The sequence below is a fragment of the Paramormyrops kingsleyae genome, chromosome 5, assembly GCF_048594095.1.
Source record: "Paramormyrops kingsleyae isolate MSU_618 chromosome 5, PKINGS_0.4, whole genome shotgun sequence".
Taxonomy (NCBI): Eukaryota; Metazoa; Chordata; class Actinopteri; order Osteoglossiformes; family Mormyridae; genus Paramormyrops; species Paramormyrops kingsleyae.
The window spans coordinates 4,624,457-4,650,061 of record NC_132801.1 but is presented as its reverse complement, the minus strand read 5'-3'; the positions used below and the strand labels follow the sequence as shown (position 1 = coordinate 4,650,061).

Sequence of the window (25,605 nt, the reverse complement as noted above, 5' to 3'; positions counted from 1 at the left end):
AACTCTATTACCCACAGTATATAGGTAAAAGGTCAAAGGTCAGTGAGTGAGGGCGCAGATGTACTCTCGTCAGAGCAGAAGTCTGTTCCTACACCTCCCCACCGGGGCCCGTACCCCCCCTGCACCGTGGCCCTCCCCACCTCACACTCATGTAGTCTGTGTGTGGCTCACATTCCTAGGGGTCCGCTAAGACCCGAAATCAACCAGAACCGAAGTGATAATCCTCTCACAGGAACTCCTGGGAAAGTGGCAACAGCTGAAACTCCACCCCCCAGGAACAAAGCTGGGGGGAGGACTCAAAATCATGAACAGCTGTGGACTGACAAGGAAGCAAATGGTACCTGACCAAGGGGGGTGAAGAGGAGAAAGGCCCAGATCCGCAAAGACTGGGGAGGGAGTGAGAGAGGGAGGACAGGCATGGGGAGGTGGGGGTTGGGGGGGGCAGACGAGTGTGAAAGCGATCAGGCAGGACCGTGGGCTGTCATCTTCATCGCTCCCACCCTCCTCATCAATATTCCTACTCAAAAATGGGGCACCAATCCACCCACGTCACACTCCGTTGGGGGGTCAATATAAACTAATATTTACCAGGAATCCAGAGTCAGTGTAGGTGGGGGGGGGGGGGGGTTCCAGCCAAATGGACTCGACGACTGACATACGGTTGAGGGAGACGTACAGTACGCTCCACCAAAACAAGCCAGGGGCAGGAACCGCCGGACCTGGGGGGCTAAAGGGAAGTGACTGCCATTAGCAAAATAGCGGTGCCCCCCCCCCCCCCCCGGGGGTCTTTCCACTTCATCAATAATCATATTCCTCTGCTGATGGCGTCACCATGGCGATCTGGGTCGTAATTTCTTCCACGTGTCAGAACAGTTCCCTCGGATATGGGATGTGGCGTTTAGATGTAGCGACCTGTTCCATTAAAGTCTGCACGCACACCAGGGCACGGGGGGGGGGCCTGCCTAACATGTGAGCTCCACACGCACACACAGCCGGGGTGGGGGCCTGCAGGTGTAAGCTAACAGCATTACCCACAAGGCCACCTATGCGCCAAATAAGAGAGATCGTGGTTAAATCGGTCAGTCAGCATTGTGATCTGACAGACTGCTGTCCATCAACAGAGTCTCAGCTGCGGTCGAACCGAGGCTGCAGGCTGCGCCGTATTAGAGCGCGACGCGTCACATTCAGTGGCGAATGCTGCCCTCTGCTGGACGTCAATGGAATTGGATTTTACACAGCACAGCCGGTGTGCAGGAATCTTGAAGTTCCTCTTTCGGGGTGTTCGGCGGATTATCAGGTTAGGAGAAATCACAGAAAAAAGGATGTACACTTTACATCATATCTGTAAAGGGCGATATTGTACACGTATGTTAATGGGTGACGCAATGGCGCAGAGACTCCCATTACATCTCAGGCTTGCTGGACCCTCTGCTCGTCCGGTACTCCTCCTCCGCTCCGGTGCTCCTCCTCAGCTCCGGTGCTCCTCCATCGGCGCCTCAGTGACGCCCCCCCAGCCGCAGCCCCTGATCGCACTGCTGCTCACTTCTGGCAGCCCCTCGCACGTCCACGTTCACTGAGACAGCGATACACGCACCAGGGACCCTCCGGGCACATCTGAGGAAACACAAACTCAAATATATCTTTTTACTGATATTACTGTAACTTTGTGAAAGTCCAAATTATTATTATGCTTCATTAGTATTGCGCAGTGGTTGATCAATTGTATATGGTACACAAAATACTAATTTAGGAAATTGAATACGTCATTTATTATGGGGACACACAGGGTTTAAGGAGTCTAAGAAATACATACAGACGATGCAGCATGTATAAAGCAGAACAGCCCCTTGTCAGAGTTAATCATTGTTTCAGCTGATTAATTGTTCAGGGGAAATTAACTCATAAGTAATCAGGGAACGGACATAAACTAATTATAACTGCAGTTGGGACTGGATTATTATTTTAAGGGTCCTGCATCAGGAAACTTAAAATCGCAATGAGATTTCAGTTCACTGCTCAATCATGACTAATTAAATACGAGCTGGAACAAATGCCAGCACATGTGAGGGTGGGAGAAGGCAGGACTGAACGCCGCTCACACAGAAGGTTCACGGGAGGAGGGGACACGACTGAACGCCACTCACGCAGAAGGTTCACGGGAGGTGGGGACAGGACTGAACGCCGCTGACACAGAAGGTTCACGGGAGGAGGGGACACGACTGAACGCCGCTCACGCAGAAGGTTCACGGGAGGTGGGGACAGGACTGAACGCCGCTGACACAGAAGGTTCACGGGAGGAGGGGACAGGACTGAACGCCGCTCACGCAGAAGGTTCACGGGAGGTGGGGACAGGACTGAACGCCGCTCACGCAGAAGGTTCACGGGAGGAGGGGACAGGACTGAACGCCGCTCACGCAGAAGGTTCACGGGAGGAGGGGACAGGACTGAACGCCGCTCACGCAGAAGGTTCGTGTGAGGAGGGGACAGGACTGAACGCCGCTCACGCAGAATGTTCACGGGAGGTGGGGACAGGACTGAACGCCGCTCACACAGAAGGTTCACGGGAGGAGGGGACACGACTGAACGCCGCTCACGCAGAAGGTTCACGGGAGGTGGGGACAGGACTGAACGCCGCTCACACAGAAGGTTCACGGGGGGAGGGGACACGACTGAACGCCGCTCACGCAGAAGGTTCACGGGAGGTGGGGACAGGACTGAACGCCGCTCACACAGAAGGTTCACGGGAGGAGGGGACACGACTGAACGCCGCTCACGCAGAAGGTTCACGGGAGGTGGGGACAGGACTGAACACCGCTGACACAGAAGGTTCACGGGAGGAGGGGACAGGACTGAACGCCGCTCACACAGAAGGTTCACGGGAGGAGGGGACACGACTGAACGCCGCTCACGCAGAAGGTTCACGGGAGGTGGGGACAGGACTGAACGCCGCTCACACAGAAGGTTCACGGGAGGAGGGGACACGACTGAACGCCACTCACGCAGAAGGTTCACGGGAGGTGGGGACAGGACTGAACGCCGCTGACACAGAAGGTTCACGGGAGGAGGGGACAGGACTGAACGCCGCTCACGCAGAAGGTTCACGGGAGGTGGGGACAGGACTGAACGCCGCTCACGCAGAAGGTTCACGGGAGGAGGGGACAGGACTGAACGCCGCTCACGCAGAAGGTTCACGGGAGGAGGGGACAGGACTGAACGCCGCTCACGCAGAAGGTTCATGTGAGGAGGGGACAGGACTGAACGCCGCTCACACAGAACGTTCATGGGAGGAGGGGACAGGACTGAACGCCGCTCACGCAGAATGTTCACGGGAGGTGGGGACAGGACTGAACGCCGCTCACACAGAAGGTTCACGGGAGGAGGGGACACGACTGAACGCCGCTCACGCAGAAGGTTCACGGGAGGTGGGGACAGGACTGAACGCCGCTCACACAGAAGGTTCACGGGAGGAGGGGACACGACTGAACGCCACTCACGCAGAAGGTTCACGGGAGGTGGGGACAGGACTGAACGCCGCTGACACAGAAGGTTCACGGGAGGAGGGGGCAGGACTGAACGCCGTTCACGCAGAAGGTTCACGGGAGGTGGGGACAGGACTGAACGCCGCTCACGCAGAAGGTTCACGGGAGGAGGGGACAGGACTGAACGCCGCTCACGCAGAAGGTTCACGGGAGGAGGGGACAGGACTGAACGCCGCTCACGCAGAAGGTTCATGTGAGGAGGGGACAGGACTGAACGCCGCTCACACAGAACGTTCATGGGAGGAGGGGACAGGACTGAACGCCGCTCACGCAGAATGTTCACGGGAGGTGGGGACAGGACTGAACGCCGCTCACACAGAAGGTTCACGGGAGGAGGGGACACGACTGAACGCCACTCACGCAGAAGGTTCACGGGAGGTGGGGACAGGACTGAACGCCGCTGACACAGAAGGTTCACGGGAGGAGGGGACAGGACTGAACGCCGCTCACGCAGAAGGTTCACGGGAGGTGGGGACAGGACTGAACGCCGCTCACGCAGAAGGTTCACGGGAGGAGGGGACAGGACTGAACGCCGCTCACGCAGAAGGTTCACGGGAGGAGGGGACAGGACTGAACGCCGCTCACGCAGAAGGTTCATGTGAGGAGGGGACAGGACTGAATGCCGCTCACGCAGAACGTTCATGGGAGGAGGGGACAGGACTGAACGCCGCTCACACAGAAGGTTCACGGGAGGAGGGGACAGGACTGAACGCCGCTCACACAGAAGGTTCATGTGAGGTGGGGACAGGACTGAACGCCGCTCACACAGAACGTTCACGGGAGGTGGGGACAGGACTGAACGCCGCTCACACAGAAGGTTCACGGGAGGAGGGGACAGGACTGAACGCCGCTCATACAGAAGGTTCATGGGAGGTGGGGACAGGACTGAACGCCGCTCACACAGAAGGTTCACGGGAGGTGGGTAGGACTGAATAGCGCTGAACATTCATGGGGGTGTGGCAGGACTGAACACCACTGAATGTTGACAGGAGGATTTGTGGTCATGCACATTGTATCTACAGCAGGCAGAGGACCTCAAACCGCTTGTTAGTGGGTATGGTTGCCTCAGGGACCTGTAGCAACCGTTTCCGTGTCAACACACCAAGTGACAACTGTTGCCCATAAAAGGCAGATCCACCCTGTGCTGTGGCCCACAGCAGCTCTGTTGTTTGAAATCAATTTTGCATTAATCTCAGACCCAATTTATTTCTCCAGGTGAGGTTGGGCACTGAGGCACCGTCCCTAATCCCAGCAGGCTCCTATAGGTAATAGAGGGGGGGGAAGTTTCAGACAGAAGATACCATCTCTGTCCCTGTTCCTGGGTGAGTTCACACCGAACAAGTCTGCCGATAGCAGGGAGGCCATGAGTAAAAGAACCATAAATTAACCATTTCAAATTTGGGGGGGGTGGGGGGGGGTGGTCCAAATCTAAGGTATAACCCAAAATACACATCAACTAATCAACTAAAATGATATTGTACTATGAGGGTAGAAGACCCATTACCCCCCCCCCCCACACACACACACACACACACACAATCTTTTACGTACCTGAGGGAATCCCCCCCCCCACATCACTTATGGAATGCATTGTTTTTGTTTTTAAAGGGGCACCTGGCCCAACAGAGGCCAGACGTGTTCTCCTTGGCCTATTGTGGACGATGACGCTCCGGAAGCTTTCCCCCCCCCCCTCCCCGGGGGCTGGACACCGGTACCATTTACCTCAAGGACCCCGAGCCCCCATTTGAATTCATGCTCTGACCTGACATCACTTCCTTTGAGGACAGATAAGAAAACAAGCACAGAGGAACTTTTCCATTTGCTTGCTGCTGGCTGTTACTAGCGGTTCTGCCCCCTGGGGCTTTGATGCTGACATGACAGCCCCCTCCAGCACCCCCGCTTGCTGAGGTTCTCAATGCCCAGTTACAGCAGCGATCCAGACCCAGCAGGTTGCAGGGTCAACACCGACCCGCGTGCCTCACCCAAGTTCTATGAAGAGAAAGTGGAGGTCGGATTTTCAGATGAGGACAAGCCCAAAGCGCCACCTTGTGGCTATATGTCAGCATGAACTTACTTTGTCTTCCAGAAGAGGGAGCAGTTGAGCTAATCAGAAACCCCTGAACTTAGCATCTTGCTGTGTTCTTTACAAAAAATCAGACCGAAATTATCCCCCAAAATGTAGCCAATATTATTTGCATGCCGCCCCCCCCACCCCACCCCACCCCACACAGCTTGGGTTGGGGGGGCCCAGCACAACAAACCCACCCCTGCTGGCATTTATAAGCGGCATGTTTCATGCATTTAGACAATAAGGTCTATTACCTCCCTCTCAGTAAACAGTAAAATATCCCTCTTTGTGGAATTTTTAAAATTTTATCAGTGTCTTCACTCGCACCCCCCCCCAGACAGATCCCTGTCACCATCCCAAACAGCATAGTGCCACGGCCAGAGGTCACCCCACAGGCACAGGGTTCAAGGTTCGGGTGAGTCAGTGACTCTACAGCGCCCCCTGGTGTCAAACTGTGCTATCAACCGTGTCTGTGTTTTTGTGCCCAAGTACCCTGCTGCTGTCCTGCTGTCCTCTTGGGACCAGCTCAGCATCTCCAGCTGGATACAGTGATGATGGAAATGAAGGGATGAGCAGAGGAGTATCTTCCCCTTCGGCTGAGCACGGCCATCCTGCATGCCTGGTCTCCTGCTTCCATCGGACAGGGTTACCATGCTCAGCTACAATACATGGGTAAGCAGCCCCCAACTCACAGCATGAGTAAAGCACAGACACCCCCAACAAGAAATAGGACCGACTGGCATAAACGACGTAGAGTTAGTGGCTGGGGCCATGTTTGTGTCGGGGTGATGAAGCAGCTGTTTTTCAGAGCGTTTCCACTTCCTCAGGAAACAACACAGAAACTGAAAAGCTACCAAAAATACCCTGTTTACCACGGCCTGAACGTGTATGCAAAGAAAACTCGAAAGCAGGAAGCCCAGGAACAGCATAACACAAACAGAAACATCAAAATGACGCTGACACACTGCTTACACCTGCCTGTTTACATAAAGGACTCCAAACTGTATTAATCTGTAGGCTAGTTTTCCCAAAATGTTCACACCAAGTACAGACAACACAAAACTAAATACATTCAGTACAGATTTTAAATCAGGACACAGATAACAATCCAGACGACATTTAAAGTTTCAGGAATGTTCAAAGTGTTTAAAAGTTTTGTGTCTCCCTGTTTGTTGCACTGCAAGAACATCAAAGACCCTTATCATCACATACATGACCTCATTACTTAAAATAATTTCAGTAAAAAGTGTGAGAAAGGTAAGTCATAACTGGGTATAAAAATTACAATGAAAAAAGTATTAGTACTAATTTATGATGGTATTGCTCGATTGTCATTTAGTGTCTGAGGTTCTCACAGGAGCAAAGTTTCCCATAATCTCCTGAATTCTTATGCATACATCACAAAGTCAGTACAAGGCTTCTAATCCTGCTTATCCATACCACACACACACACACACACACACACACACACACACACACACACACACACACACTCCCGTATCCCGACTTCAGGGGCCTCAGAGAGCCATGGACACCCCAGCATTTCACAGTGGCCCTTCAATATGTAAAATTATGAATTTTATTAGGTCCCAGGTGAGATTTTTAAGGGGTCTGGAGTTCCTAGCTACACCCCCAGCCTCACTACACGTTCTGCCCGCAACACTCTGGATGGAGAAATGTTGCGGGTGGGAGTGACTTCTACAGTTTATCCTCCACAGTCACTTCCTGACATCTCACCGGCCCTCAAACTAACTTCATTTAGCACCAGCACCCAGTTTACGTTCAAGAAAAAATGTTTAGCGTAGTTACTGTGATTTCACACCTATACTTCCTCCAGTCTATTTCTCCAAAAGGCATAAGTGCAGTAAAGTATAGTGTCACTCTAGTCAGAATGCTTACTGGAAACGTGACGTAATGTGAGAAATGGCGAACGTGTGTGACACTTATGGGGGGTGTGTCACTGAGAAGTCCCCACAACATCACAATAGCCTCTAACAGCCTTCAGTCGTGTCAGTCACGTTACGGGTGCTAAGAGCCATCAGTCACGTCGGTCGCGTCAGTCATGTCACGAGCGCTAAGAGTTGTCAGTAGCGTCGTGGGCGCTAAGAGTTGTTAGTCGTGTCGTGGGCGCTGAGAGCCGTCAGTCGCGTCTGTCGTGTTGTGGGCGCTGAGAGCCGTCAGTCGCGTCTGTCGTGTCGTGGGCGCTGAGAGCCGTCAGTCGCGTCTGTGGTGTCGCGGGCGCTGAGAGCCGTCAGTCGCGTCTGTCGTGTCACGGGCGCTGAGAGCCGTCAGTCACGTCAGTCGCGTCAGTCATGTCACGAGCGCTAAGAGTTGTCAGTAGCGTCGTGGGCGCTAAGAGTTGTTAGTCGTATCGTGGGCGCTGAGAGCCGTCAGTCGTGTCAGTGGTGCCGCGGGCGCTGAGAGCCGTCAGTCGTGTCAGTGGTGCCGCGGGCGCTGAGAGCCGTCAGTCGTGTCAGTGGTGCCGCGGGCGCTAAGAGTTGTTAGTCGTATCGTGGGCGCTGAGAGCCGTCAGTCGCGTCAGTCGTGTCGTGGGCGCTGAGAGCCGTCAGTCGCGTCAGTCGTGTCGTGGGCGCTGAGAGCCGTCAGTCGCGTCAGTCGTGTCGTGGGCGCTGAGAGCCGTCAGTCGTGTCAGTGGTGCCGCGGGCGCTAAGAGCCATCAGTCGCGTCAGTCGTGTCGTGGGCGCTGAGAGCCGTCAGTCGCGTCAGTCGTGTCGTGGGCGCTGAGAGCTGTCACTAAGTTGAAAGCTTGTGAGTCAATACCCTGCTTTTCCTGGGACTGCTCTAAATCACAGGCTGACTCAGCTGGGCTCCCAGGGCAGTGTTTTGAGTGGGATCCTAGGCACCCCAGGATGGAGCACCTTGACCAGACCAGGGCCATAAGCCCGTGGCATGTTGCAGCTACTTTGGCTATTTAAATAGCAACATTTTCCCCCCAATCTACACCCAAGAAAGCATGAAACCAGAGCAACCCTAATGGTAAAGCAACACAGGAGCATCAGTGTAAAAATCCACAGCTTAAGTCAACTGCTCGTGATTTCATTGGTCCTGTGCCCCATCGCTTATGCTGAGGCCTGTCCAATCCTGCACTCGGCGACGGCGACACCCACTAGCCATCCCTGATAGGCTGGTCGAAGTGTCAGTTACAAGAGGTGGAGGCAGAGAGGGCTTGAAGGGCCGCCTCCACACTCTCCATGTGTTTCAGGCCAGGCAGGTCAGCCTCCAGCAGAACCTCCAGAACAGTGTGCTGTCGCCATAGAAACATAAAGAGACATCTGTTATGACAAAAAAGGAAAGTGACCACAGAAAAAAAACTTTTCCAAAAATGTTGTTTTCTACTATAGTGTATAGTGTACTACTACTCTACAGGGCCCTACTCTATAGATCTACACCAGGCCTCACCGACTTACTCTACTCCTCCATATATCATATCCATGTCCCCCTGGGCTGTGCTGCTCCACCCTACAGAGTTTCTCAGGAATCTTACCGGTACGCCAGTGAAGATGAGGGACACCTCACATTGCTGGAACTGCCGTAAGAGGTCCTGCAACTCATTGATCACTGTGTAGTCTATGGTGCTGAAGTGCCGGCAGTCCAGCACCACAGACCGAGGGGGGGAGGCTGCGTGGGGGAGGGGGAGGCAGTACGTCACATGACTCACACATCACATGACTCTCAGAGTTATACCCAAAATTGTACAGCCAAAGGGACGCCAGAACAGCATCTGAAAATCGATTGGTTATTCATTTAATCTTTAGTCATCCAGCTAATGATTCTTGTTTATAAAGGCCCAAGGGCACAAATATAAATTGTGTTTATTTATTTTTATTTAAATTAACAATAAATACAAGTTATTCAAGTAAGTGACACATTAAATTAGCATTAAATTTAAAAATGCTTAATTATATTGGCTTTTCATTGCAATGAAACAGTTTTTTAGATTAGAACCACAAAGCCAGTCTTACCCACAAAGGGCCGGTGTGTGTGCAGGTCTTTGGGATAACCTGTAGGTCAGCTGTTCAGACCCAGGTGTGAGGTGTGAAACTTGTGGGTTGCTGCGGGCACTGACCTGTCAAGGCCTCTGTGTACAGCAGCCGGCTGATGTACTCCACGGCAGGGAAACTGAGCCCGCTGTCCAGCGCCACCACCAGCACGCCATGGTCACGCAACTGTGGCAGACAGCAGGGGAACACATACAGCTGATCACCGGGACAGATGCCACCTATTGGCCACTTAAATAAACTGCAGTTACAGGAGTGGACATTGAGCCACTGCATCCTCAGGCATTCTCAGCGGGGTGCTGCTGTGCCCCCCCCACCCCCGAGTGAATGTCTATGGAGGACAGAGAGAGTCACCCTGAAGTTGTGGGACAGACGGACGGTCTACCTTGAGCCTGGGCCTGGCGACGTGGTACAACAGCATAGCCCCAGAGATGGCTATCCCGCAAACGATGCCGTACTGCACCTCCCAGAAGCTCACCAGGAACGTCACCAGGAAGGGCAAGAGGTCCAGCCCTGCGGCGGGGGGGAGAGGTCATGCTGACAGCGCCCCCAAGTGGCCACTCCACCTCTTTCCCATGACACATACAAACACATAGAGGTACAGCAGGCAGCTCGCTCACGTTTGACCCTCCAGAGCTTCAGAGCGATGCCATAGTCGAACATGGGGGCCACGGCGCAGATGATGACGGCGGCCAGCGAGGCCTTGGGGATGTAGTAGAAGATCGGCATGAGGAAGGCGAGGGAGAGGAGCACGATCACACCTGGGGGGTGGAAAGGCAAACGTTTAGGGGGTTCACGGCCACCGCTGTTGTGGGCAGGACTGTTTTCACGTCGGGAGGACGTTACTCACTGGTGAAGACACCCCCTAAAGGCGTGCGCACGCCACTCTGAGAGTTCACCGCCGTCCTAGAAAAACACAACAGGGATTAGTGCACCCACACGTGCACATCACCACGGCGACACACATCGCCACAGCAACACACATCACCACGGCGACACACCTTCCGAAGCTTCCTGTGATAGGGTACGCCGACACAAAGGAGCCCATGAGGTTAGTGAGGCCTGCGGTGGGAGGGGGGGCAGGCGTGGGAGAGGGTCCAGCACCCAGGGGCATTGTGGGTACAGAAAGAACGAAGAACACAGCACCATCAGCAGCAGTTAGATATCTGTTTTGGCCCATCGGTCGTGTGAAGGCATCTAACATCAGAGACTTTAGGAAGTAAAACACACTGGTGTGTCTTTTCTGTACTCACCGATGGCAAAGAGCTCCTGGTTACCATCGATGCGGTAGTCATTCTGACTCGCTGTGGGGTGGGGGGATGGGGCACAAGAGGGCATGACATCAGCAAAGCCCGCCCCCAAAAGAAGAACTGCACCCAACATCGATGCTGTAGCTTCAAGCTAAACGGACCAAGGAGTCCTTCTCACCAAAGGCCTTCGCTATGGCGATACTCTCCAGCAGACCCATGAGGGGGATAACGGCCAGGCCCCCGCCCAGGTCCTGGGAGGGGAGAGACACATCAGGCCCGGAACAGAGAACTGGACCGTTACCGTCCCCCAAGGGAGATGTGATGTTCGACCCCAAAAGGGACCACAGATCGCTTTCACATTCGTGTAGGATAAAAACGCCCATCGCAGCTCATGCCAAATCAGAGGAATTACAGTACCCTGCTACAGCTGCACCAGTCACCCTGAGCACAGTCAGATCAGCATCCAAATCAGCCACTTTTCAAGACTTTCATTAGGGTTAGCAATCTGAGGCTAGGATTAGGGTTAGAAAAAGTATGGCATTTTCAGGCATCAATATGCGTTTTTATGACAGTTCTGCTCCCCTGTAGGATAGAGAACCACAGTTTAGCATGTTTTAGTAGCATATTTCCAATAGCCTGTTGTTTCACCCTAAGGCCCCAAATCCAGTCAGTCTCCCCTAAAGCATTGTTTACATTTTGCGCATCGTTCAACTCGAAACCTTTCTAAACCGCCTAAAGCGTGCCTGCGGTCTGCCAGCGCCTTGTAACAGTTAGTGTGCTTTCTGACATGCCCACGGGACACGTACCAACGCGATATCACTGAAGGAGAGCGCCGTGCCGTTGACCATGGCTTCGGAGAAGGCCGGCACCCGGACGGGCGGCAGGCCGGGGGAGGTCTTCCCCGTGATGGTGAAGACGTGGTGCCCGGCAGCTTCTGAGGAGTACGCCACCAAGGTCGCACTGATCACCACCAGGGCATTGCGTACTGAAAGGGAAAGGCCAATGCAAAGCTGGGGGTGATGATACGGGACCACGGCGGGCACTGACAGGGAAGGGTCTCACATAGGGGCGGGGGGGGGGGGGGGGTGCACACCTGTGGCGAGGCCCCATATCAGTCCCCGGGCAAGCCGAACACAGACGGGCAGATCCTCGGGGTTCGGCTCCAGGGACCGCTTCATCAACATCAGCCCGAGCAGAGAGAGCAGGCAGAGCAGGCCCAGGACCACATCGCCCACCCTGAGAGGGACAGGAGAGGCAGGGGAGAACGTTGGAACATCAGCCCTCAGGAGCAGCTTGCTGGTTTTTAGCAGCTCAATTAGCACGTACCTTTAGATAATACTTAATATGTGTTAATTACTAAATCAAATGTATTGCTGCAGCCCACAGTTAATAGATATGTTATTTCACCGCATGACACATACAATAACACATATTATCAACATCTAACCATCCACTAACACGCTTGCTTTGGCTAGCAGGCCCCTCCGCCCAGGCACGTAAGCCTCTGATTGGAGACAGGCTCCAGCGTGGCCCAATCACACTCAGCGCATGTTGCTGGGGCGATGGTGTCACGCTGTCCGTGTTTCATGAAAAATGCAGGAGCTCACCTGGCCTCGGGGATCTTTCGGAAGGTGTCGTATACCTGAAGGAAAAAATGCTGGGAGACGTTCTGAAGGCCGAGGAGGTTCTGCAGGGAGAAGACAAGAATAAAGGCGGCCGTTAAACATGCTTTCTGTGCGGTAGAGGACTTTCAATAGTATATCATCGTGATCATATGACACTGCATTGTATGTTGGATGGTACAAACTGAAAAAGCTAGAATAACTTAATGATTAATGACTTAACTATCCACCCGTCCATCAGTCACTTGGTCAGGTGGTGGGATGGACCACAGGTGGGATTCCAGTCTATTGTGAAGCACACACACACGCACGAACACACACACACACACACACACACACACGCACAGGCATACACGCACGCATACAATACACACACAGATGCCAATTACCTTAATTCCATGCCTACGACCTGGGGAGATCATGCAAACTCCACACACAGACGGAGGTGGGACTCAAACTTACAACCAAGGAGGTGGAAGGTGAGAGGGCTGCTCACTGGGCGGCCATGCTGCCCCACCTGATGATAATTAATAACTCCTGATGATAATTAATAACTTGATCGTTAGACCCTCATGGCATTATCACTGACCGTAGTGAATACCATCAGGTCTCAGACGGTACAGAAAATACTTTTAGTCCGTCAGCGGTTCCATGCACTGGAAAGCAGTCAAAACCAGTTTTCCTTTGTGCTGGACTCTAGCGTCTGTGGTGAATCAGACCATAGCAGAAACAGAACATATTGAAGAGAAGTTCTGGTATCACGCCGGTCAACCTTGAATCAACAATACCTTGGAGGTAAGGAGACTGTAACCATGGTACAGTCAACAGTTTAGAGATTCCTTAGATCATAGTTTCCCAGTCTGGTCCTCAGGGACCTGCAGACAGTCCATGTTCTTTGCTCCAGAAGCTGGGAAGGAGCAAAAATGTGAACCGTCTGGCAGAGCGCTTAGAGGGAGCAGAAATGTGAACTGTCTGGCAGAGCGCTTAGAGGGAGCAGAAATGTGAACTGTCTGGCAGAGCGCTTAGAGGGAGCAGAAATGTGAACTGTCTGGCAGAGCGCTTAGAGGGAGCAGAAACATGGACCGTCTGAGGGTCCATGAGGACCGGGTTGGGAAACACTGCACTAGATGACTACAGGCTCACCAGCTCATCCTGTAACCCAGCGATTCTCAACCCAAATTCGGGTCACATCAAGTTCTGAAAGGGTTGCGAGGCAGAGTTGTATGTGTCTCATGTTGACCCACGATCAGATTTCCCAGCCCCAATCCTAGAATTAACCTATATAAACGGGTCTTTCGTGTGCAACTGCTTAGTACAAAACTAAAGAACGCTCAACCAATCCAAGAAGTCACGTCCTATAATTTTAAATTCACTGGCACGTCCTATAAGATTCTTGCGTTATGCATTGATTGGCGTAAATTGCAGAGTGCACTGCGAGCTTGATCATAGCGTTAATTTAAACTTATATTTGATATAGAGTCTGACTGGCACGGTGGAAATTTGGTCATGGTGCAAAAAAAGTTTGAGAACCACTGCTGTAACTTATGACCTGTGACCCATATCTGGTGGAGGAAAGTCAGCCAAACTCACCTTCACCTGCCCAAAGCTGATGGTGATGGCCGCGGCACAAGTGAAGCCCTTGATGACAGGGTAGGAGATGAAGTCCAGCAGGAAGCCTGATGGACACAGACGCACTGGGTCAGAGGAATCTCTGCTCTTCCCCACAAGACAAGATCACAGTGCGGCATTATGGGAAAACCCAACAGCCTCCCCCCGGCATGATGAGCAGAAACATCAGAAGAAAGAGAAGCTGAGATGGTGACCACAAGCTTAGAACCCACATAGGGAACTACGGTCACACCCTTGACCTATCAAGGCTAGGGATCACATCTTTTTGCTGCGCTAATAATTTTCTTTCATTTTGCAACATTAAGGAGCTGGAGTAGTCATGTAAACACGTCACTTAGAGGAACTGAAACACAGACACAAGGTGCAGGGCGCCGTGTCTCTGCAGTGCACTGCCGGATATCAGCGGAGAATCAGGCTGCAGAGGAAAGAGCACAACCACCTAACAACTTCCTGCCTGTCTGGGCAGCTTTCTGGAAGTTTCTTTCATCTACATACGAGAAGCCCTTCCCCTACGTTTCAGACGATTTTGCGAGAGATCAAAACTTTTATGCAAAATATCTGTGGATCTTCTGGAACAAACACAGAACGTTATATTGCATTCAATAAATATTTAAAAATACACTTTTTAGTCCAGAAACATATTGTACTGCTGCACCTTTGAAAACATGTGACCAGTTATAAATTGGAGTTTGCAGACCCCGCCCCCAGAGTTTGCAGACTCCGCCCCCAGAGTTTGCAGACTCCGCCCCCAGAGTTTGCAGGCCCCGCCCCCAGAGTTTGCAGGACCCGCCCCCAGAGCGTCAGGCCCTCACCCAGCCTCAGGAATGCCATGGAGATCTGAATGAGGCCACAGAGGAAGGCGAGCAGCACGGCGTAGACGGGGTCCTGCTCGACGTAGGAGGCGCACAGCAGCGACATGATGGCGGTCGGGCCCAGCGTGATGTCCTTGGAGGTGCCGAAGATGCAGTACACGAACCCGCCCATGAACGCGGAGTAGAGACCATACTGAGATTGGAGGGAGGAAACACAGGACAGAGCACATCTAATTAGATCTTAACTCTTTGAATAAAAAGCTCAGATACCTTTTCAAGACTCCGTGTTTTCAGATTACCGATTCTCTGAGGAAATAATGACTGATTATGTCAGAAATGTGTGACCTATCCTAAGCCTTTCACACCTATGAACCACAAATGTTAAACTGCATTATGTTGTTAAGACTCTGCATAAAAGCCTTTCAATTCAATGTACACTTGGGTTAGCTGAAATGATAAGTCAACCATTATATGCCAAACAATCTTCCATAAACACTTATTCAAAACTGGATCTTTATGTGCCTGGAACCAATCCCAGGAAATGCAGGCCATGAAGACAGGGACAGCCTGGATGCGACATCAGTACATTGCAGGGTACAGTCATACACAAAGGACAATTTAGAGACACACCTAATCACACCTTTTGGACTGTGGGAGGAAACTGAAGTAAAAAAGGAAACACAGAGAGGACATTCAATCTCCACTCGGACTGCACTGAACCAATTGTCCCGGAGGTGTGAAGCCACATCGCTGAGCAATGAGATACCGCGCCACACTGAATTATTATACAATGCGACTGTAATGTTTATGACGGAACTATTCTGGGTAGTAAAATGGTACTGTACTTTCAGTGATTATGGTTCAGTATTCAGTTCAGCCAGAGACGATTAGGGTTTGAAAAATGGCTCCCTACCTGCACAGGTAAGCCGGCGACTTCGGCGTAAGCCAGCCCCTGGGGCACGGCGGTGAGCCCCACGGTAATGCCGGCGATCAGGTCCATGCGCAGCCAGGACAGCTCGTAGCTGGGCAGCCATCCCAGGATGGGCAGCAGCGTTTTCAGGCCGGCGGAGGAGCAGCACGTCGCTGCCTTCTCCCACACGGAGCCGTCGCCCCGGAGAGGGCGATCCGTCAGCGGCTCCATCATCTCTCACTCCGGCACGACGTGCCGGGACCGGCCGGCATCCGATGGGGGCGGGATAAGCAAGCTGCTACAGGCTGAAAGCAATCTGCCACTATAGTCTCTCAGTTTCCTTTTACTTCATAATTCCTTTATTACTCGATTAAGTACGTTTTCATACGTTTTTCTCCATCACCATTCACGGAAAAAAGTTAGTAAAAGTACATTCCTGTCAGTACAGAAACAAACTGTTTGTCGGTGCTTTACTGGGGGTGCAGGTGCCTTCAGACGTCCGTCTTCAGTGAAGTTCAAGCGTCACGTCCCTAGAAGATATAAAAAAGACCCGACACCGTAAAAGGCTTTGCGGCTTTTGCATTATGCAGGAGGCGCGCAGAGCTCCGGTGTCGCCGGCGTCGGTTGTCGCTGTCCCCGCATCCCGGCGGTCACATGACAGGGCGGCTGAAGCGCACACTCTCGCTTACTTCATTACGGGAGTCTACGGATTGCCTTTTAATTCCCGCCGTCACCTGATGCTTATTATTAAAATGACAGTCGTCTTTTTGTTATTTTTTCCCTTATTTTTACCCATTTTCATTATGATTATTTGACCGGTTCGTCTCGCATTCAACGTTAATAATCGATCACACTACACATTTACCTACATTTCATTTTAACCCGCAAAATCACTATTCAGGGACTTTAGTAAAAAAGAACAAAGGATAAAATCAAAAGCAGCACAAATCTACCTCATGCCTCATTTGTGTCCGACTTCTCCAACTTTCCTTGGCCTGTGCCGAAAATATCCTCTTTCGCTTCTTTATGTACTTTGACTATAGGTACATATTAATATTTTTAATCACTGCCTCGACATAACCACTTCCTTCCATGATCCGTAAGTGTGAAAAAGCCCTGTTCTGTCACACAGGCTCTGACGTCACGCCGGAGTCACGTGACTGCGGTCATGTGATTAGCAGGACTCGGTTGTACAGCTATAGCAGCGTAGGGAAGTGGATGGACTTTAAACACGAAAATACATACAGGCGGCTGAAGATCTCGAATAAACGAGGGAGGGGGGTTTTGCGTTTATGTTCGGCAAATACCTACGATGACTGATTCATCGAATCGGTTAAGTTTTGAGAAGTTTGCAACGTGTTTTGCGATGGCTCCGAGCAGCAAAGCCCCGTGTTTCCTGCTTGCCTTATTTCTGTTGTGCAACCTTGGGCTCTCCAAGAGGAGAAACGCGCTTCTCATTATAGGTAATTACTGCGCTGCTGTTGACGTAGGAGCACATGATCAGGCCGGGTTTCTTACTAGCAATACGATGTGTGAGCACCGAAAGCTGCACTATTGATTATCTACTATAACGGGGGTCGACAGTTTTTTTCAGAGCACGAACTGATTATCTTATATGTTTATCTTATTGATTCTTTGGTTAAAACTGCATTTGACTTCGTATCACCTGGGATTTAGATGCATAAGCATAGATATGTCACTGACTGAGTCATAGTGAGTTATGTGGGTCAGTTTAGTTGCACAAAAAGTACATTGTTCCATCGGGATGCGTTAATCCGACCTCAGCACTCATCATTTTGCACTGATCGCAGCCGACGACGCGGGCTTCGAGACTGAGGTGTACAACAACTCCGCTGTTCACACCCCTAACCTCCGGGCCCTTGCCGAGCGCAGCCTCATTTTCCGGAACGCCTTCACCTCCGTCAGCAGCTGCTCGCCCAGCCGCTCCGCCATCCTTACCGGCCTGCCGCAGGTATGCACCCCCCTCCCGTCCGGCGTTACGCTTCTCTGGGTACAGCAGCAAAATAAGGGGTTTGGGTATGAAACGGCAGTAGCGTGATTCTTGTAGAGCCAGGCAACCGATGTATAAATACATATTCATCAGGCACAACATTTAAAATCGCACCATATTGTATCATAAGGCAAAATAACTTGTGGTTTTCTAATCAGCACCAAAATGGAATGTACGGCCTGCACCAGGATGTCCATCACTTCAACTCTTTCGATGGAATCCGAAGCCTGCCCTACCTGCTGGGGCAAGCCAACATCCAAACAGGTGCATTCCAGACAGCAAGGCAACCTGTGTGTGTGTGTGTGTGTGTGTGTGTGTGTGTGTGTGTGTGTGTGTGTGTGTGTGTGTGTGTGTGTGTGTGTGTGTGTGTAAGGACAGTGACCCATAGATGTAGGTTAGCACCTCCACCTGCCTGGTACATTTCCGTTTGTAAAAATGTCAGCACTGCCGGTCAGTCTGACCAGTGTCCGCTAAAGCAAACAGAATAAATGATGTGCAGTTTGGCGAAGGGGCCTCAGCACAGCTACCAGGGGGGAGATTTTGGGCCCCCTGCTCTCCCCTCCCCTCCCTCAGATGTTTCAAAAACTAAATACATAGCTACTCATACTCAGTAGAGTCAAAAAGTCATAGTTAGTTAGCTGGTTGGCAGAACATGCTGCTTCAGCATCTCCTATATAAAGAATGTGTATATTTAATTTTTAGTGTAGTGACTGTTTGTGGCCAACAGGGGGCCCCAAGCAAATGCATGGTTAGGGTGGTGGTAAGCTCATGAGAGTTTCTTACACAGATGTTCTGATGACAGAATGAAAAATGATTGGTTACCTCTGGAGGTGGGACCAAGACATCTGACTGGTTGGTCCTGCATCCACTACTTGCTTGGACACACCTCTTCTAAAATCTGATTGGTTCAGAGAGATAGCCAATCATTTTTTGTTCTGCCCTCAGAACATCTTTGTGTGAGTAAAACTCCCACAAGTGTGGTGCTAAGCACTGTCGCTGTGAGAACCCTCCCTAGGGTACGGACTTTGATCTAGTCCTGGGGGGTCCCTGCTCCGCAGGCATCATCGGGAAGAAGCACGTCGGTCCGGGGGAGGTGTACCCCTTCGACTTCGCCTACACAGAGGAGAACGGCTCGGTTCTGCAGGTGGGCCGCAACATCACACGCATCAAGCTGCTGGTCAGGAAGTTCCTGCAGGCGCGGCATGAGGACCAGCAGCCGTTCTTCCTCTACGTGGCTTTCCACGACCCCCACCGCTGCGGCCACTCGCAGCCGCAGTACGGACCCTTCTGCGAGAAGTTCGGAAACGGCGACAGCGGGATGGGCCGCATCCCCGACTGGACACCTCGGCATTACACCCCGGAGGAGGTCAAGGTGAGCGGGGGGGGCATTCCTGGAAAAAACCTTCCAGTGATCGGGGGGACATTCTGTGGAGTGTGTGTTGGGGGGGGTGCTGTCCCAATCTAGTGTCTGATCCAGTCAGGTGACAGCAGAACACAGGTATCCCTAGAATTTAATGCAAGTTCATTATTACGTTACATTATTACTTGTCCTGCTAGTTTGGTCAGACTGACGTCATACAGATTCACATCTTGGGTCTTCACTGTGTTCATTTTGGTTCTGTTGAGTTCTGGGCCATAGACTGCATCACACCAGGTGCCCAGAGGGGGAGTCGGGCCACATCAGGCAGCTGTGCCGAATCCTTCATGCAGGAAGATGGTTCTGCTCTGGTCATTGATCTGATTGTAACTGCTCTCTGTTTCCATCCGGTGTGCCGGACAGGTGCCCTATTTCACCCCCGACACCCCAGCTGCCCGTGCCGACCTCGCCGCGCAGTATACCACGGTCAGCCGGCTGGATCAAGGTGAGGACGGAGGGCGGCCCTGATTGGCTGTCTCTTAGCACCAGGGTCACATGACTGCATAGCTTAGGCTACAGTGAAGGACAAGCCTAAACACAACCAAAACAAATGATAACATAGTTGTAGCATGTTTCTTGTTCACCTCTTATCAAGTGTGTCCCATTGTTTTCAGGAAATGTCTGGGCACTCAAGCCTTTCACATACACTTGCACACTTTGCGTCCAATGCCAACTTATATCACCAAAGTGTGTAGTATCTCAGTGCCTTGCACTTAAGTCGTGTAAATGGGACGAAGCCCAAATTCACAGTGAATGTGATACACTTAAAATTGCCTGTAGGTGTGCTTGCGTGAGTGAGTGACTGGTGCGTGAGTGAGTGACTGGTGCGTGAGTGAGTGACTGGTGCGTGAGTGAGTGACTGGTGCGTGAGTGAGTGACTGGTGCGTGAGTGAGTGACTGGTGCGTGAGTGAGCCCTGCGATTGGTTGTTCCCTGCTTTGCGCCTGTAACCTTCGAGATAGGCTCTGGACCCTCCGTGACCCTGGTTAGGACTAGTGGTTTTCAGAAAATGGGTGGGGGTCCACAATTTGTAAACATTATTAAATGTCCCTGTGGAGATGAAGCGTCTGAGTGTGACAAATGCTTTTAATAATATCTGGGATTAGCCCCTCCCCTGAGGAAACCCCCCCACGCTGCTTTGGCTCTGCCTGAGGTCGGATCCCGTGTCATTTCCTGGGCAGGAATCGGCCTGGTGCTGAAGGAGCTGCAGGAGGCCGGGTTCGAGAACGACACGCTGGTCCTGTACAGCTCCGACAATGGCGTCCCCTTCCCCAACGGCAGGACCAACCTGTACTGGTCGGGCACTGCGGAGCCTATGCTGCTCTCATCCCCGGAGCACAGGCAGCGCTGGGGGGGGACCAGCGAGGCCTACGTCAGTCTGCTGGGTGAGCGCACTCTGCCTTATGCACTGCTTTATAGACCTGTACTGTGAGAGAGGTACATACAGTAGGCAGGGGGCAGCCCAGTGACTAGCCAGGAATTAGCACTGCTGCTAACCAGTATTCCAGGGTTATTTGTATATTACGCAGTATATTACTGACCAAGTCTCTTCAAGCCTCAGAGAAGCATTATTTTATTTTTGTATTCTAAACAGCAGTTGGTGATTTTTTTTGTGCGTGTGTTGCAACTTTGTAATGGCATAGCGCATACTGATCGCTAGATGGCGCTAGATACCATAACATAGTTTTGTCGGCGGTAACCGGGAGATTACTTCAAAACTAACGTTATTTTTTTTTAAAAAAAAGCTAATTTAGGTTTAACCAACTGAAATGTGTCTTGCATTCTGTATTTTATTTACTACTTTTGTAATTATTACTCATATGGCCTTGAAATGAATTTCAAATCCGGTCTTATAGCTGCTTTTTTTTCACATTTTATTAATATGGTTATTTAATGGCCATGGGAGAAATGAGGCTCTGGACCCACATGTAATGAGGATTCACTGCCTGATTTAATCCAATGGGAGCAAAACACCCACCAATGGGAAGCGGAAGAGCTGAGCATGTGACCGGCAGTGCCCCTCCCACTGTGGATTTCAGCAGCCTCATGCCATGAGTGAGACGCGTAAAGTCAGTCACTTAGCAGGGCCCCCCCCCCAGAATATGAACAGGCAGCCCCCTGAAACCGTGTGTGTGTCCCCTGTCCCACCCCAGACATCACACCCACCCTCCTGGACTGGTTCTCCGTGCCCTATCCGGCCTACAGCCTGTTCCGGAAGCAGCCGGTGCAGCTGAGTGGGAAATCCCTGCTTCCAGCGCTGAGCTCGGAGCCGCCCTGGGACACGGTGTTTGCCAGCCAGAGCCTGCATGAGGTCACCATGTCCTACCCCATGCGCACCATCCTGCGTGGGCCCTACCGCCTAGTGCACAACCTCAACTACAAGATGCCCTTCCCCATAGACCAGGACTTCTACGTGTCGCCCACCTTCCAGGACCTGCTGAAGCGCACGCAGGCGGGGCTGCCCACGGGCTGGTTCAAGACGCTGAGGAGCTATTACTACCGAGAGCGCTGGGAGCTCTACGACATCCGGGACGACCCACACGAGACCCGGAACCTGGCGCCGGACCCCGACCACGCCGACACCCTGCGCAGCCTGCGGGAACAGCTGCTCAAGTGGCAGTGGGACACCTCGGACCCCTGGGTGTGTGCCCCAGATGGGGTGTTAGAGACCAAGCTGAGCCCGCAGTGCCAGCCGCTCTTCAACGACCTGTGACACATCCCCCACCCCCCCCCCCGGCCTGTTTTTTTTTTTCCAGTTCAATTCCATTTTCTTTGTATAGCACATTTTCACATTACATTGGCTCAAAGCGCTTTACATTGTCCCTGCCCAAAGCCCCCAGTGAGCAAGCCAGAGGCGACAGTGACAAGAAAAACTCCCCAGTAGGAAGAAATCTTGGGAGGAACCAGACCCAATGGGGGAACCCATCCTCCAGGGGGCAGCAGAGGAAGCCCTAACCCTGACCAGACCCAAAGGGGGAGCCCGTCCTCCAGGGGGCAGCAGAGGAAGCCCTAACCCTGACCAAACCCAATGGGGGAGCCCGTCCTCCAGGGGGCGGCAGAGGAAGCCCTAACCCTGACCATACCCAAAGGGGGAGCCCGTCCTCCAGGGGGCGGCAGAGGAAGCCCTAACCCTGACCAGACCCAAAGGGGGAGCCCGTCCTCCAGGGGGCGGCAGAGGAAGCCCAAACCCAATGGGGGAGCCCGTCCTCCAGGGGGCGGCAGAGGAAGTTCAAAGTGTTGTTTCTGGTTTTTTTTTTAAATACCAGGGCAGTTTCATGCCTGAACCTTGTGCCGTTTACAGCAGCTTTACCCTTCTGAAGTCAAGGGGGGCAGCTGTGTTTAAAAATCCCGCTATAGTGTAGCACTGTTCCTGTCTTCAAATAACGCTTCAAATGGAGATATGAAGAATGACTTTACATCTGATTAGCCCCTGAAATTACAGGAGCTATTAAGTTGCTTAATAAGTGATTAATCTGATTTTAATACTGTCCGTGTTGTATAATTTGCGCAAGGCAAATGTGATAAGGCATTAAATTGTTTATTTTCACAAACATCCTCTTCTAAGATCCGTTTTGTCACGATTTAAAAAACCGTTAAAGGTTAATTATCAGGGTTTTTTTTTCTTTGCCATCGTCAAAAGGTTAAGTATCTAGATCCTTATTTTTAATCACTCTGCTCAAGTGTCCTTAATTAAGTTTGTTGGAGCGGAATTAGACGTAGATGTGGGCGCCAGACGCCAATTAAGTGACTGACCTCGCCTTCCTTAGACAACGCGGGACGCCGGGGTCGCGGGCTCTTTGGGTATTTATGATTAAATGATGCTGTTTTCAAGGTTGCTGTTAGACAAGAGGTACGGGACACATGTATTCAGTCCTATGTAGGATCAACGTTGATTCTAAGTGTATAAAAGCGTCTTTTTTCATTTTAAGCTAACGCATTAAGGACTTCCAAAGCCTTTCTAAAGCAGTTTCCCTTCTGGTTAAATGATGGGCGTTTTACATTTTTTCACACTTTTTTTGATGCGCGTTTCACATCTCGCAGCATCTTCGATATCTGTCATCCGCTCGCTCTGCACATCCCCCCGGCTGCCTACGATTTGGGTGTCCAACTTCATTCTCTTAAATATGATAGTACGCACGTCACACTCAGCTCCAGGTTTCAAAATCTGATAAAAAAATCTATATTTTATATTCAGTTTCTAGAGTACTATACTTGGCACCTTGGGTTCCTGAAAAGCGCTAATAAAAATATTTGTATTATTATTTCCACTGTATGATGTTTTCTGAGTATTTCTCCGAAGGTGACGTTACCCAGTAATGCAAATGCGCCATGTCATTTCTGATTTTTTTTCGTTACCTATTGATGCTCATTATTCTAATGAGTTAGCGTGGCACTTCGTTTCATTAAGTATTTTTTGTTTCTATTGACAGGTTTATAGCATCAGTAAACAAAAGTGGATCGGTATGGATTACGATTTGCTTTAACCTGTTCGCTTCAAGTTGCATTTGAAATAAAACGCATAAAAGAAAAATATAAACGCGTATAGCCAGAGCAAACGTTTAGCACAGGTCGGTTATTATAAATATATATTTTTCCAAGTCCTACAGTACAAAGGCATGGGTTCTTTGTTTTTAAGTGTTGCTGGATGAATCAGAGGTATAACAAATGTGCGGGTTTAAATAACGGAGTGGTTCAGATTTCCTGCATCCCTCAAACTCAGTTTGACATTTTGGAAATATTACTTATTGGGAATATCTTGGCAAGTGTTTTGTTTGGTATTTTGGGGGGTACGGATGAAATAGCGACGGCGTCACCGGAATTTGCGCCGAGACAGTGCTGACGCCCGGTCGTGACCATAATGTCAGGTCTGTGCGAAAATATTCCATCATCAAAGAAAAGGGAGGAAGTATATTTATGACATTACCACCTTTCTCCCCCCCCCCCCCCCCCTCCCAATCGATACATTTCAGGTCGCAATTCGGTAAGGCGGAAACGTAAATCACCCAGTCCCGTGAAGTTTGACGAGTGTGATCACGACTGCGATTCGCCTATATAAGCGCTGGCTTTTGGGGGCAGCCGTCAAAAGACGCAGAGAAAAAGAGAGAGAGGGCGATCAGCGCAATGCTAGAAATGGAGAAGTCCGTCAAGTTCGCCTTGGTGGTGGTAGCGATCTCCCTGCTCATTTCCTGCCATCCTACAGAGGCGTGGTACAAACAGGCGACCGGTCCGAGCTATTATTCCGTAGGCAGAGCTTCTGGTCTGCTGTCCGGCATTCGGAGGTCGCCTTACATCAGAAGATCCGAGCCCGAACCGGACAGCGGAGAGACGGCGGCTAACAGCGTGATTGCGGACTTCGGAAGCCGGCAGAACGCCGTTCTGAAAAATTTGGTGAGTACCATAATACGCAATGGCACCGACATTAAGACTTATGCTTAACGACTGTATGTGGACCAAAACAAATGTTTTGATTTGTCATTTTTTACTCCAACCCCCAAAAAATAACTTATGCTTAAAGTCAGAGAAAGTGCATCTGCATGCGAGGAGAATCTGCTTTCCCTTCAGCCGGATCTAGGCTAACGCAACTTTCTGAAAGACCAAATAGTTTTACGGTACAATAGCCTATGTCTGATGTGTATTAAACATATGAATGTTTCCTTGAAATTCCAATTTGAAGTGAGTAAATACACAAACTGTCAAATGTATCTATAAATGATCTCTAAAAGTTTCGGGAACATTAAGAAAAAAACTGGTCCTGTCGCTACCATTGGATAAAATCCGCAAATTCCTAATTCAGGCAAAGATATATTGTTCAAATTATCAGTAAACAAAAATGGTAGGTTTAAGGTGGTTTGTGTCCTTATTTGATTTCTTGCCTGATCCAAATATTGTTGTCCCTCTGCAGGCGGTGTGTGTGAGAGACATCTCCCCGAACCTGCAGAGTTGCCAGCTCGTCCAGGACGGAACCAGCACCTTTCAGTGCAAAGCGGACGTGATCCTGTCGCTGGACTCCAGGGACTGCAGCGGCGCCTGAGCCCCCCCGACCCCCGGAGTACTGTCGCGATGGACCGATCACGTTGAATGTTTCATTTTACGCGACAAATGTGATGGTTAGCAACCTTTAAAAATAATCCAAAGTATGGTATGTTGCGAATGTCTGTATGAATCCCCATCCGTCGCCCACGCACCAATTTCCCCTCTGTTCCAAATGTACACTATTAAATGATCATACGTTGTTTACTGCCGCGCAGCGCTCTCAAGGATTGTTTCTTTATTTTTATTAAAATTTACATACCATTAAATATTTTGTACATGGAGTTTGTGCTTAAATG

The 25,605-nt window shown here is 51.0% G+C and overlaps 3 protein-coding genes across 3 annotated transcripts; 2 read left to right on the top strand and 1 right to left on the bottom strand.

Moving 5' to 3' along the window:
• Positions 1–6,575: 6,575 nt before the first annotated feature.
• slc26a11 (solute carrier family 26 member 11) lies at positions 6,576–17,010 on the bottom strand. Its single transcript, XM_023816960.2, has 16 exons — positions 16,803–17,010; positions 15,853–16,379; positions 14,940–15,132; positions 14,089–14,174; positions 12,484–12,563; positions 11,970–12,112; positions 11,683–11,861; positions 11,055–11,127; positions 10,880–10,930; positions 10,628–10,688; positions 10,477–10,532; positions 10,247–10,387; positions 10,012–10,139; positions 9,695–9,794; positions 9,113–9,246; positions 6,576–8,872 (listed from the first exon to the last, which is right to left on the bottom strand). Exons 2-16 carry the CDS (start codon positions 16,081–16,083, stop codon positions 8,765–8,767), a joined length of 1,764 nt encoding a protein of 587 aa, XP_023672728.2. The 5' UTR covers positions 16,084–16,379; positions 16,803–17,010; the 3' UTR covers positions 6,576–8,764.
• On the top strand, positions 17,002–22,827 carry sgsh (N-sulfoglucosamine sulfohydrolase (sulfamidase)). The gene is made up of 7 exons (XM_023816961.2): positions 17,002–17,312; positions 17,661–17,821; positions 18,019–18,124; positions 18,919–19,232; positions 19,641–19,722; positions 20,458–20,661; positions 21,430–22,827. The coding sequence occupies exons 1-7, from the start codon at positions 17,162–17,164 to the stop codon at positions 21,987–21,989; spliced, it is 1,578 nt and encodes a 525-aa protein (XP_023672729.1). The 5' UTR covers positions 17,002–17,161; the 3' UTR covers positions 21,990–22,827.
• Positions 22,828–24,221: 1,394 nt separating this feature from the next.
• npb (neuropeptide B) lies at positions 24,222–25,575 on the top strand. The gene is made up of 2 exons (XM_023816962.2): positions 24,222–24,664; positions 25,179–25,575. The coding sequence occupies exons 1-2, from the start codon at positions 24,398–24,400 to the stop codon at positions 25,305–25,307; spliced, it is 396 nt and encodes a 131-aa protein (XP_023672730.1). The 5' UTR covers positions 24,222–24,397; the 3' UTR covers positions 25,308–25,575.
• The last annotated feature ends 30 nt before the right edge of the window (positions 25,576–25,605 follow it).

What these genes read in the sequence shown, in the direction of transcription:
- npb (XM_023816962.2), top strand. Translation starts at nt 24,398, where the DNA reads ATGCTAGAAATGGAGAAGTCCGTCAAGTTCGCCTTGGTGGTGGTAGCG. An exon ending in ACGCCGTTCTGAAAAATTTG is followed by an intron (nt 24,665 to 25,178) that starts GTGAGTACCATA and finishes GTCCCTCTGCAG; the next exon opens with GCGGTGTGTGTGAGAGACAT.
- slc26a11 (XM_023816960.2), bottom strand. Translation starts at nt 16,083, where the DNA reads ATGATGGAGCCGCTGACGGATCGCCCTCTCCGGGGCGACGGCTCCGTG. An exon ending in CATGGCATTCCTGAGGCTGG is followed by an intron (nt 14,175 to 14,939) that starts GTGAGGGCCTGA and finishes TGTGTCCATCAG; the next exon opens with GCTTCCTGCTGGACTTCATC. An exon ending in GTACACAGAGGCCTTGACAG is followed by an intron (nt 9,247 to 9,694) that starts GTCAGTGCCCGC and finishes TCCCCCACGCAG; the next exon opens with CCTCCCCCCCTCGGTCTGTG.
- sgsh (XM_023816961.2), top strand. Translation starts at nt 17,162, where the DNA reads ATGACTGATTCATCGAATCGGTTAAGTTTTGAGAAGTTTGCAACGTGT. An exon ending in AAACGCGCTTCTCATTATAG is followed by an intron (nt 17,313 to 17,660) that starts GTAATTACTGCG and finishes CACTGATCGCAG; the next exon opens with CCGACGACGCGGGCTTCGAG. An exon ending in GGTCAGCCGGCTGGATCAAG is followed by an intron (nt 19,723 to 20,457) that starts GTGAGGACGGAG and finishes TTTCCTGGGCAG; the next exon opens with GAATCGGCCTGGTGCTGAAG.